This window comes from Panthera tigris, chromosome E1 (assembly GCF_018350195.1).
Source record: "Panthera tigris isolate Pti1 chromosome E1, P.tigris_Pti1_mat1.1, whole genome shotgun sequence".
Classification (NCBI taxonomy): domain Eukaryota; kingdom Metazoa; phylum Chordata; class Mammalia; order Carnivora; family Felidae; genus Panthera; species Panthera tigris.
In genome coordinates this window covers 43,551,063-43,564,984 of record NC_056673.1, presented here as the reverse complement: position 1 = coordinate 43,564,984, position 13,922 = coordinate 43,551,063, and the positions used below count along the sequence as shown (strand labels likewise).

The following is a 13,922-nucleotide window of genomic DNA, read 5'->3' as shown; positions in this document are numbered from 1 at the left end:
TTCAGAGAATATAGAGAAAATCTTTAAATCTAATTCAACTGGCTAGACTGTAAGAAATAAATTTAGAATAGCATTTAGGGTATGAAAGAATCATAAGGTTTATGTGGTCCTCATCAGGTTTATGTAGTCCTGTCTTCTTGTTTTACAAATGTGACAAATCAAGGCACAGAGAGCTAGATGATTTACTTTGATTTTCTAGTTACTAACAGAATCTATTGAAACACAGACTCCAAAGTCCCTTTGTCTTGCCTCCTTTGTTACCAGCATGGAAATTGGATTTTTTGCTGTCAGGTGTTGTTCATACAAAGATGAGTTAAAAACGTCCTTGGCTTCTTTTACATGTTATACATGTAGTACTTACCATAGTTCCCTGGCTATAGTAGGTGTTCAGTAAATATATATTTTTTCAAAAGCTTATTTATTTTGAGAGAGAGACAGTGTGAATAGGGGAGGGACAGAGAGAGAGGGAGAGAGAGAGAATTCCAAGAGAGAGAGAATCTCTTGGAGAGAGACGCTCCAAGCTACCAGTGCAGAGACTGATGCGGGGCTCAAACCCATGAAGCTGCAAGATCATGACCTGTGCCAAAACCAAGAGCTGGACGCTTAACCAACTGAACCACCTGGTGCCCTAGTAAATATTTTTATAGTATTAAAAAAGAAATGCTAGGGGTGCCTGGGTGGCTCAATCAGTTAGGCATCTGACTTCGGCTCAGGTCATGATCTCACAGCCGTGAGTTTGAGCCCTGCATCGGGCTCTGTGCTGGCAGCTCAGAGCCTGGAGCCTGCTTCAGATTCTGTGTCTCCCTTTCTCTCTCTGCTCCTCCCCTGCTCACACTCTGTCTCTCTCTCCTTCAAAAATAAATAAACATAAATTTTTTTTTTTTTAAAAAAGAAATGTCGAACTTCAAATCGCTCTGGAGTAATTTATTTTTTCTCAAGCTATTTATTTATTTATTTTTTTTGTCCTGCATAGTAACTTGCTAGGACAAAAGAGTACACACTTCTCACCTTAGCTCTTGCTTGTGTCAAACAAAAATCTTGTTTGAAAGCAGCGTATTATGCCAACTCCACTGGGACTTCCCATACTATCATTTGTCCTCTGTTAAATGAGAAGGAGGAAGATGTAGAGACTATGTGGGGAGGGCTGTGATTTCCCATAAGAGTTGGGTGAGGGGTAAAGGTAGAGGGAGAATGCTGTACAATGTGAACTAATTAATTCAGAGGGGAACAAAATCTCTAGTGGTTATTATCATTTTCTTTAATCTGTGCTTGTGTGTCCTGTCAGTAAAGGCCATGAAAAGCCCTCTTTTGGTCAAGTTTTGTTAGGTTCATTTATGTGAAACTTTTAGTTACTCAAAACACAGCAAGTATTTGGTGTCCCTGTGTTTTAAGAAATGCTTCTTTTTCCCCCCTAGTATCCTTATATACATTTGACAAGGCCAAACAGTGTATTGGCACAATGACCATCGAGATTGATTTCCTGCAGAAAAAAAGCATTGACTCCAATCCTTATGATACTGACAAGATGGCAGCGGAATTCATTCAGCAGTTCAACAACCAGGCGTTCTCAGTGGGACAGCAGGTAGTTTTGAATTTTCTTTCATGTCTTCCACTTGACAGGCATTCCAGTCATTGCAGTTGTCCAAATTAATTCGACTGTTTAAAAACTGGGAGGAGCTCTGTATATGGACAGATATATCCAATTGGGTGATAAAAAGTGAGGGTGATACATTTGCTGAATGTCTTGAGTCCATTCAAAAAAATTCTAAAGTAACTTTTAGGTTACAATGTCAAATTTAATTACAGCAGCTTTTCCCTGTGCAAACTTGAGAATGCTGCAGACTTAAATGTTTCAGAGTTCTTACTTTTTTTATTGTGAGACACTTGTTTTGTCTCTGGATGGTTTTTCTTTTTCCCTAATATATTTCTGTAGAAAAGTAATTCGTAACTTTTTTGGTTCTAAACTAATTTGAGAATCTTAAGAAAATTATGTATGTGTATTTTCAGGTTTTTCTTGGAACCTCTGAAGCCCAATTTTTCTATCCTTAAAAATGATATTGCTGATCTTGCCTTCTTGCAAAAGGACTTCAGTTAGTATATTGTTGATCTCCTAGGAAGAAATTCTGTTCTTTTAAAGTTTTACTTAAAAAGCTGTGTGAGTCCATAAATTGCTGCTTGTTTGTACACATAAATAATCATTGCTCTTTTGGCCTTACCATTATATTTGTCTCTTCCTTTGTGACTTTTCTTAATTATTCCTAACTCCTTCCTCCTATCGTAACGCCATAGCAGCAGTTCTCAAAGTATGGTCCAGAGACCTGAAGCTCTTTCAGGGCGTTTGTGAAGTCAGAATTATTTTCGTAATAATACCAAGGTGTTATGTCTCTTTTTCCTCTTATTCTCTCACAAATGCACGATGAAGTTCTGCAAACTATGTGATGTGTGCTAGCTCAGCACATTGGCTATTAAAGGAGATGTGAGGGTCCAGCTGTCTTCCATTAGGCAAGACGTTAAAGAGATTTACAAAAATGTGACAGTGCCATGGTTTCCACTTATGTTTTTTATTTCAGAAATAGGTGGTTTTTTTATGTTAAAAAATATCATTTATGTTCACACATGATAAATTTATTGTTATTTTTAAATTAATAAATACATTTTAAGTTTCTTGTTCTGATTTCTACTATAGTGAATACCAGTGGATATAATCCACTTAAACAAAGGCTCTTTGAGAGTTCTCAAATAGTTTTAGGCATATAAAGGGATCATAAGACCAAAAGTTTGCAAATCACTGCTTATAGCATTCTGATCTCTAGTGACTCACCTACACTTTCTCGGAGGCTCTCACCTGGGAAAGTATGTGGAACCGGCAGGGAGAGAAGTGGTGGAAAGAAACAGCTGTTGGATGAAAGGAGTGTCATTTCTTTTGATTCTCTCACCTAAGTGAAATGGCATAAATCTGGAAGAACAAGACTAGGGATCTGGATAATCCATACATTATGATATCAGACTTGCACAAGTGGAAACTGAGTCACTGCTAGACAGGAAAAGGTTATAGTGCATTTATTATTTTTAAGAGTACTAGAATTGGAATGAGTGATTTTTACATTCAGAGAGGGTAAATGATGTGCCCATGGCTACACTGCCAGGGCTGTAGCTGAGACAAGAACCCATTGGTTAATTGAGCTGCTAATTAATTAAACAAGTGTTTAATGGATAACCTAGTGTGTTTCAGCTACTAGTTAGGTTCTGCAGGTCAGCAGTGAACAAAATATACACAATTCCTACTCTTACAGAGCTTACTTTCTAGTTGGGGAAGACAGAAAATGAGAAATGCCATTGCTGTTAATGTTAAGTACTTGGATTTAAGTAAAATGAGATGATGCGCTGGAGGACCAGTATGGTGCTAATTGAGATTAGATGGTCCGGGAAGGCTCCCCAAGATGACAGTCAGCTGATAATTTGGTGACCACATGTCCATTGCTTTTTGAGCTGTGCTGTATTTCTTCTGGATCCCTACACTTTTTGATGAATAATTGTGCTCTCATTGCCTACCTAAATGTCATTGTTTTTACCTTTTCCTTTAGTGTTACTAGTTTAATAGCAAATGCTTTGGTATTTGTAATTATGTAAAACCCAGTATCATGCAGATATATGATTATGCAGAGAAGAAATAATATAGGGAACAAATAATACAGAGAAGAAATAAATATCTTACCCCATATCGCTGTTCTTACTTTTTATTCCCACTTGCAGTAGTCACTAGTGGCAGGATTAGCAGTCAGCTTTGCCTGCTGTGCTTAACTGTTATACCCCAGCATGTAGAAGAGGGCCTAGGTTATGGAAGGTGCTCAATAAATACTTGGTGAATGAATGAGCATTCACCATCTGTCTGTGAACTTGTATGGCAGGAATTTTGCATTGGTGGTGGAAAGGCATGAATTTTAGAGTCATGGACCCAGGCTTGAATCCTGGCACTCTTGTTTACTATGACTCTGGCTTCCATTGCTTAAGCCCTCACCGGATCTCAGCTCCCTTCCTAGTAAAACTGAGGAAGACTATCTGTTTCCAAGACAGTTTGTGAATATCAAGTATGGGACATCCTATACGGTTTGGCACATGAAGATGCTCAGTAAATGTTAGTTCCCTTTTCTTCTCATTGCTTGTGTGAGCAGTTTGCCTGTGGAACAGATTTGAGAGGGATGTACAGGAGAAAGCTGCTTCCCTGCATTTGGAAAACACTGGTGATGATGTGAGAATCAAGCCATTGTATCATGAAGTGGTTTTTCTCCCCTTATCTCTTTTCTACATAGCTTGTATTTAGCTTCAATGAAAAGCTTTTCGGTTTGCTGGTAAAGGATATCGAAGCCATGGATCCTAGCATCCTGAAGGGAGAGCCTGCGACAGGAAAAAGACAGAAGGTATGTTTTATTTTTAATAATCATTGCGATGTGAATTGTGCAGATTAATATAACATTCCTAGCCATTCTCTTGCTCAGTGATTTCTTTTATGTTATGTACTCTTTCTTTTAAGGTAGTAGGGAGAAAACATTGCTTTTATAAGCTAGCGCTGTTATTAAAGTATAGCGGAAAATACACTTACTTGTAGACTTAATAGTAATTTGAAATTTGTATGGGTACTTGTACTCCTGGTTGAATGCAGATGATGATTATTGTTCATAAATAATAACAAAAAGACAGGCATTATCAAAAGACACATGCATTGAAATTAAAGAGAAATAGTACAAGGTAGTTAGGAGAAAATTTAACTTAGATGGTAGTTTGGAAGAGTTGCTTTGCTCAGAGAGACCTTATTTCCCCTTCATTTTTGGCCTTGTGTTAAGAAGTCCAGAAGTCTATTATTAGACTAACTACTAATAATTGTCTTTCTATACAGATTGAAGTAGGACTGGTTGTTGGAAACAGTCAAGTTGCATTTGAAAAAGCAGACAATTCATCACTCAATCTTATTGGTAAGATTTGCAATTTTAGAAAACTCTGAATGAAGTGAGACTGTCTCTGTTATGATATGTGCCTCAACTACCACGCTTTTCAAGTCTGGGAGAAGAATAAGGGCATCTCCATTGAGAAGGTTTATCACAAAATCATGGAGGATTTCATCACTGTCAGATGTGCTGATACAGAAAAAAAAGTTTAAAACCTTCACTAGATATCATTGTCCAATAGAAGTGTAATGTGAGCCATATGTATAATTTTTAATTTCCTAGTAACCTAGTAACCACACTAAAAATCAGGAAAAATACAGATAAAATTGATTTTTAAACTTTCAATATTGAGGTAAGTTCAGGCTTACAGAAGATTTGCAAGAATAGTGCAGAGAGGTCCGATATACCTTTCACCAGCTTCCTTGATGTTCCATCTCAAATAACTAGAGTACAGTTACCAAAACCAAGTTAACATGGTTGCATGGCCACTAACTAAAATATAGACTTTAGGGGTGTCTGGGTAGTTCAGTCAGTTGAGGGTCTGACTTCGGTTCAGGTCATGATCTCACGGTTCGTGGGTTCAAGCCCAGTGTTGGGCTCTGTGCTGACAGCTCAGAGCCTGGAGCCTGATTCGAATTCTGTGTCTCCCTCTCTCTCCTACCTCCTACCTTGCTCGCGCTCTCTCTCTTTCAAAAAATAAATAAACATTAAAAAAATAAAATACAGACTTTATTTGGATTTCACTAGTTTTTTCATTATGTCCTTTCTGTTCTAGGATCTGATTGAGGATCTCGCATTGCATTTAGTCATTTAATTTCTAAAGTCCTTCTCTCTGATAGTTCCTCAGACTTCCACCGTCTTTCATAACCTTGAGAACTGGCCAGTTGTTTGTCGACTGCCTTGTGCACGGTGGTGTGTTAAATGTGATCCTAGCGTCACTTCGGTTTGTGATTGAGTTAAATGGTGAATGTGCAGGTGAAGAAAGTCTCTCCAACAGACTCATAGCTCAGCCCTGCTCTTGTATGTTAGTCTTGCTTTTATCATATTAAAATAATGCAGATTGGTCTCTAAGAAAAGTAACTCCCCAGAATAATGACGCCATTAACTGTGTAGTAGTTCTGACTTGGGGTTGGTTTTCACTATGCCAGTGTCTACGCCAGTAGAAAGAAGAGGATTTTCGTTGGCTATACACCACGATTTCCAAGGTTACTTAACTTCAAATATGTGACCTTTTTCCTCAATCCTTAAGTTATTCCCTTCTTACTGTTTTTTCTGAATTTTACAATAAAATAAATGTTTCATAAAATTTGGATAGACATTCACTCAAAAATAGCTCACACACTCTAAAATTTTACAATTTGATTCTATTTTCATGTTTTATAACTTGTTCTTTTGCTTGACATATTTCAAGCCTCTTAATAAATATGCCTCAACAACATAGTTTTTAATGACTATGCATGTTGTCTTATGGATTAGGATTTCTCAGAATCTCCAATTATTGATCCAATACATTTCTGAAGTGTTTTCTTTGTATTTTATATACCTTTCATACACCTTTTGTTAAGATGCCTTACCTTTTTTTTTAATGTTTGAGAGAAGAGAGAGGGAGAGTGCGTGCATGCAAGCAGGGCAGGGGAAGAGAGAGAGAGAGAGAGAGAGAGAGAGAGAGAGAGAGAGAGAGAGAGAGAACCCAAAACAGTCTATGTGCTGTCAGTGCAGAGCCGGGCAAGAGGCTCGATCTCAGGAACCATGAGATCATGACCTGAGCGGAAATTGAGAGTCAGATGCTTAACCGACTGAGCCACTCAGGCGCTCCAAGGTGTCTTGTCTTATGGGTATTGCATGGCTTTCAGACAATGTGGGTATTTCTAAGTAATTCATGCAAAGGTGTGATTGCTAGGTTTTTTCCATTGATAAATAAAATTGTGGACTGATATAGCATGCAGTAAATTTGGCCGCAAGAGGGCAGTACAGTATAAGAAATATATTTTCAGATCGCTTCAAAGAAGAAATGTTGAGTCCACAAAACTCTAACCATAAAATCACCATCTAGGGTAAACTTTTTCTAATGTGACCATTTGTTTTCTAATTTAAAAAATTGTATCACTTTCTTTTTAGTAGAATGTACTAAGGCACTTTTATTGTTTTTGAGATAGCTCATGTGGTTCTCTTGAGTTACTTTAGGTGGCACTATGACATTTAAGTTAGATAATTTTTGTCTTTGTGAAAGTGAAAACATGAATTTTGAAATCATTAAGACTTTAGGATGATCTTAGACTTTTGTGTGCAAATGGGGAAAAACAAAAATAAGACATCAGACTTATTCAGTGCATCTTCTCAACAAATATACAGTGTTTATTAACTTCATCTAGATAAATCCATGCATTTTTAAATACACTTGCTTCAGGAGCCTTGAGGATTGCTAGATTTCAGTTGCATTTCTAGCAACTAGTATTTCCTTCATCAGATAGACACATGGTGTTTCTTCTAATCAGCCAAGTTAGTTAACTTGGTTAAGATTAGAGGCTAAGAGGACCAGGCTCCATGGATTGATCACAAATGGACGACTGTGTGAGCTTAGACATTTCACAAGTGTTTTGCTGGCCCTAAATGGGTCCAGGCACAGTAGTTAACATAGCAAAACTCATCCTTCTTATTAGAAAGTCAGCTAAGAGCATGTTCATCTTTGTAGAGGATAACTTCTCTTTATTCATTAAAGATGCCCAGTGAGTCTTATCTTATTCCACCTGGTAATGAAATTCTTGTTTCACATTTGATTATCTTCGTTTGACATAGGCAAAGCTAAAACTAAGGAAAATCGCCAGTCTATCATCAATCCTGATTGGAACTTTGAAAAAATGGGAATAGGAGGTCTGGACAAAGAATTTTCAGATATTTTTCGACGAGCATTTGCTTCCCGAGTATTTCCTCCAGAGATTGTGGAACAGATGGGTGAGTTTAAAAAGGAAAATTTGATCAAATCTTATGTTGTTAAAAAAAAAAAAAAATGTGATGAAGTCTTTTTTTTAATAATGTTTTGAAATTATTTTTCAAACCTGCCAGTGTATTTTTGTCTTAACTTTTTCTTTTAAAAAAGAGTTTCCCCCAAAATTTTTGAGGTATTAGAACTTGTAAAATTACATTTTTGTTTTATAGGGAAAATAGAAATATTTGCGGTTACTTTATCTTATTGATTTATTTATTAATTTAAGTACGTCTGTGGATAGGACAGATTTAGAAATTTCATTTTATTTATCTATTTATGAATGTTTTCCTATAGGGCATATTTGGAAATTTCACCTGACTCTAAAGACCCACTGTGGGTCAGATGTACCCTGCGGAATCATCGTTATCTATTAGACTGTGGGCATTGTTCTTACGTTAGTTAGCTGCTGTTGCATTACCCAATTAGTACATCTTCATACCTAGTAAATGGATTCCTGGCATGTTTTGAAATTAGATAAGTTTGATCCAAAGAGACAAATGTAGGGTATACGTGGAAGTTTCCATATTGCATACACAGAAATGTGCTGTTCATTTATTATTTTCTTCTTGAAGTTTTATTTAATTTATCCGTGTGTGAAGTGGCTTTATTTTCCCTAGTGGAAATGCTCTCATGACTGTTTCCATATCCATATCATATAGGTTGAATTGGAATGTGAGCCACGGAATATCTGAGAAAGGAATGTATAACAGCTTCTGGCAGACTATTAGTATAAAAACAGTATCTAAAGAAAAACCCTGAAGGAATACGAATATATCACTCCCCTCACCCTCCATCATTCTTTATCTTTACATTGCTACTGGCAGATAGAAGTGTGGTGGGGAAGAGAACTGCTGTGTAGGCACTAAGTGCTTGGTTCTATTAGCCTCCTATTGTTGGTAGCCTTCCTGCCTGGCCGCTCACTGTGATAAATTACAGGCACAGCACACACCTGTTCACTGGGTAAAGGTCGAGTTTGGAATTGGATTAAGAGAAAATGACAGAGACCCTCATCACCTGAGTTTTATACACCTTGAGATGGCAATAACATACTTTTTTATCTGCAAGATACAAAGGCCAAGTCCATAAAAAAAACAGAATTTTAATTTGGAACATAGTAAAAAATGTGGTAATTCACTATCTCGGTCATGTGTATTTTGAAAGTTTATGGACTTATTGTCAAGACATGGAAATACTGTTTAGGTTATTTTGGGTGTGAGGAGAGATAAAAGGATGATCTTAAATGTTCTAAATTATTCTTGTGGAATGTTTTTACTAATTTTCCAGACTGAGAGAGTCTAATGATTCTGTTTCTTTGAACATTTATATTATCTGGCTAACAAGTAGAAAACCAACTGCTTCTGTTATAAACTATATCTTTTCATTATATTATAATATTTTCTCACAGTTTGGAAGCTATTAAGGATTCCGTTATTCAGATACGAGTTTCCTGTTTGTGCGTTACCCAAACCCTGCTCATTAGGGCCTCTGTCTGCAGTTAGGTGGATAATGTGTGAAGGAGCAAAACTCCTATCGGTCGATTTGTGACTTTGCCAGCTGTTGAAGAGGTTGGAATTCAATCAAAACAGATTTGGGATTTTTGAGTGACTTTATGAATCTGTGTTTCTGTAGTCCATATTGAAATTAATTAAATTATAATACTTTGCTTTTTGTATAATACTTTGCTTTTGTGAGTGCTACTATCCAAAACCTTTTTTCGTGGATTTATTTTTCTAATATTTTTACGTTAATTGGACAAAAAATGGGTTCTGTTTAAAAAAATTTTTTTTTCTCTTTATGGCTTTTGGCCATCAAGAATCATGTGTTAACAATTTGATTTAAAGGACAAAAAGTATTAAAAAAAAACTACCTTTACTTTTGAACTAAGTTGAAAGACATTATTACTATTTTTTTTTTATTCTGAATGAAGATTCTCAATGTCATAAAGCTACATTTTTATGGTAAAAAGGCTGGGAAATAATTCTCTTGCTGTGCATGTGTCATTCCCTGTTTCCGTTAGAGTCTTCTTTTTCCCTTTGAATTTGGGGGGGAATTCCATAGTAGAGTACCTCATTGCGGTGCAAGAACAGTATGGTTATAAAATTCTCATTAGGTTTTGGTAAAGGCATATAAAAGTACAGATTGCTACATTTTGTATAGAATAAAAAGTAACACTACACGGGTCCTTTTTATATATATACCCTGTGTTCTTTTACCCTGTCAGGTGGGGGAACAAAATTGGCTGATTTCTTCCTCACTCTTAAGTAACTAAATAGATAAATCTCTGTGGTTTTGGGATCCAACTGGACACTGGGTGTGATTGTTTAAATCGATTAAAATGGAAAAAAATAGTGATTAGTAAAGAATAATTTATGTAGGTTATGGGACCGTTCTGTTTTGTTTTAAGCAGAGAACTCTTTTACTTTTGGCTTGAGACCAAATCATTGTGTATACCATGGAGTCTAGAATTGGGTCTACTTTGTAAGCAGGAATCTTCGCTAAATGGATCTTTTTGCCTATATATCAAAGTTGTGAGCTCACAGAATGATAAATTTAGAATTCTCTTCTCTCATTGTGTTTATGAATAGTTATGCTTTTAGGTAATACAGTTCTTTTGCTTGTAAAGCTTCATGTTACCTTCAGGATTGAAAATATAGTTTAGATATATATGGAATGTCGCTTTGAGGAGGTATAGGAAGACTAAAGGGCTAACCAGAGGCACGTAGTTCTGCAGGAACATTAAAGGTCAGATGAGGTCACGCACCTGCAATAAATGTCCTAGGAGCACCCAGGGTAGAAATGTGGGCATCACACACTGGTATCTGCAAGTCTCAGCAAATAAACTCAGCAGCTTATTGCTGTCCTTGAGCACACTCAAGCGTCACCCGAATATATCCTTCCGCTCATTTACTACACTTATTCCCTTCCATGCAGTTTCGGGGAGAGTGTTCTGGATAATCGATTGATTACCTCAGTTCTCATTGTAGCTCTTTTGTTGGCAAAGATAGAGATTCTGTAGAGAAACTTGATTTTTCTGCATCCCTGGCAGTTACCCCTAAATTGTAAGTGCCAGAGCAAAACAAAACAAAAAACAAAACCAAAAAACCTTCTTCAAAGAACAGTGGAATAGTTGTTAAAGAATTAGCATCTCTTAATGTAGTTTTAGGGCTAGGTTTACATGTATCCAAGGAAAGGGCCTTTAGCAGAAGTTACCCGTGGTAGGGCTAGAAGGAAAAGGGCTTGGAGACCGAAGGGCCTCCAGCTTCACGCTGTCTTGTGGTGACTCTGTATCTTGCAGATATCCAGGCCACCTGGTGGGGAGGAGAGCCTCTGTTAGGGTCTTGTGCGCCCCCCCCCCCCGCCCCTTCTTTGAAACTGACACTGTTCTTTTTGGTCGCCTTTCTTCAAGTCTCCCTCTCTAAGCCCATTTTCAATCTGTAGTTTTAAGGTTTCTTTTGAAATCCTAAAGAAAAGCAACTCCTTTCTGATATCATACGTGAAACTGCAGTTACTCTATGGAGTAGAGCCGCCGAGAAGATAAGGACCCTCTCAATCACAGGCAGACATCTTTCACATGCTAAGAACAGTGCAAAAAAAAAAAAAAAAAAAAAAAAAAAAATACTGTGGAAGAAAGAGCACTGAGGTTTTGTGCGCCATATTTGAGAGAGAGGGAGTTCTTGCTCAGATTAACATAAACACTGACACTCTTAAAATGCATTTTCACACCCCCACTCATGAGGAGAAATTGCAATTTAAATGGGGGTTAAGACATCTAGCCGAACTCCAGGGCTCTGTAAAAGGAACCCTAAGGCTAAAGAGCTTATCTGAAATTTGAAAAAAAGAAAAAAAAATGAAGCTTTCTGACATTCATCTTTTTTCCTTGTATTAGTCATAACTTGCTTTTCAGCTATATTTTAGGTTTTGAATGCCAGCCTGACATCTGTTCAAGTCTGCCTGTAATTTATTAGGAAAGGAAAAGAAAGCAATTGCTCACTAGTTAGAGATGCAAAACTTTCCCCTTCTGCTTTTCCACAAAGTACTTGTGGATGATACTTGGATATGAAGAAGTAACAGTTTACTAATTTACTAATTCTAACTTTCATGTTGGGAAAATGTATAAAGTTCTTTTTTTTTTTTTTTTTACTTAGAAGAAGAAATGGCTTATGACCATGTGATTTCCAAAATCTCTGAAGCAGTATTTAGAGCTAAAGCACACACTCTAAAAAAAAATACTATAGGTAACTTTTTATAAGTTGACATTTTTAACCTTGAATTAATTCTTCCATTGGTTTTGGTTTTTTAAGTAAAATTTACTTACATTTGAACAGGAATAATGTAGCTATGCTAATATCTCAGAGTCAAATCATATATAAATTCAGTTGACATTTTTTATCAATAGACTTTTAGAAATAAATCTTTTGAGGAGGCAGAGCTGTCTGTAGAGTCTAATGGATTAGATTTGCTGGCAACTGCAGGTGAGTTACAGATCAAGAATTGGGTCACTGTCCACCAGTAAGGAAATAATCAAATAAACTATGCTACATCCTCTTACCCTCATTATGGAATACAGCAAAGCGGATCTTAAAATGATACAGATCCAAATGTACAGACATGGTTTTTTTTTAGTGTTTATTTATTTTTGAGAGAGAGAGAGACAGAGCGTGAGTGGGGGAAGGCAGAGAGAGAGAGAGAGAGAGAGGGAGAGAGACATACAGAATCCAAAGCAGGCTCCAGGCTCCTGGCTCCGAGCTGTCAGCACAGAGCCCAACGCGGGGCTTGAACCCACAAGCCATGAGATCATGACCCGAGCCAAAGTCGGACGCTCAACTGCCTGAGCCACCCAGGTGCCCCCAGACATGTTTTAATAAAAAAATAAAAAATAAAAAAAATATCTATATCTATATCTATATATCTATATCTATATATCTATATCTATATCTATATATCTATATATATATCTATATATCTATATAGATATATAGATATATATTTGTATGTATATATATATATAAAACTGAAAGTAAATGCATTACAAAACTCTTTACAAGCACACATTATATTGAAAAAACGTTTACTTCTGTGAAAGGGGAGTGAGGATGGGAAATACAGGGAGATTTTTCTTCTTTTACTTGCTGTACTTCCGCATCTGAATGTTTTAGTGTGAGATTATATTTCCACTTGTGTAGTTAAGAAAACAAACAAGAAAGGTAATATCATATGCTGTTTCTCTGTTGTGGTGGCTTCACTGTCAGCAGGGGAACAGGTGTGTCCCACGCCCTTCATGAAGTTTCTGTGGAGGAGAACAGCGCAGGAGTAACAGGACCCCCAGGGCTTTGATGGCAGCCCCTGATGAGGGGAGGCAGAAAGTGAAGACCCAGTTGCTGATGGCTAACAAACTGCTTCCTCCCATTACTTTTTTGCATGATGGTAATGGGTATAAGTACCACGTTCCCTACAAACCATGAGAACATTTGCATCTGAGCCTTTACGTAGCCATGGAAGCAGGAGAGGGGAGACATGGGACACGATGACTTGAGGGAGAGCAGAATTTCTGATGTGGAAGGACCTGTGCTTAAAGTTGCTCGGTCTTCACACCCTTCCCGCTGAGGAATCCAGCTCACGTGACTCCTGAAGTGAAGCGCTGGCTGTTTTATCCCGTCTTATGCCCATATTTACATTGGTGGTGATGATGACATGGTAGCTAACACTTACATGGTGCCAGGTGCTGTTCTAGATGCTTTACGTACATTAGCTTATTCCATTCTCACAACAGCCTTATCAGGTAGATTCCGTATTGACGCCATATTATGGAGAAGGAAACTGTGTCAGAAAGGTTAAGTAACTAGTCCAAGATACACAGCTAGTGAGTGGCGGAGTCAGATTTGAACCCAGACAGTCTGGCCTCAGAGTCCATACCTTTAACATGTACGTTGTTTTTCTCTCATGAAGGCCCATCATAGAAAACTGCTAAAATAGGCCTTCTCAGCCCCACTTCT

General features: G+C 37.3%; 1 protein-coding gene across 2 annotated transcripts in view; it reads left to right on the top strand.

The window, feature by feature from the left end:
* Positions 1-13,922, top strand: part of NSF (N-ethylmaleimide sensitive factor, vesicle fusing ATPase) — a 146,425-nt gene that overhangs the window by 36,646 nt on the left and 95,857 nt on the right. For both annotated transcript variants that reach the window (XM_042965732.1, XM_042965731.1), the window contains exons 5-8: positions 1,416-1,582; positions 4,311-4,418; positions 4,895-4,970; positions 7,740-7,895. In XM_042965732.1, the coding sequence (XP_042821666.1) occupies positions 1,416-1,582; positions 4,311-4,418; positions 4,895-4,970; positions 7,740-7,895 (507 nt within the window). The remainder of the gene's footprint in view (positions 1-1,415; positions 1,583-4,310; positions 4,419-4,894; positions 4,971-7,739; positions 7,896-13,922) is intronic.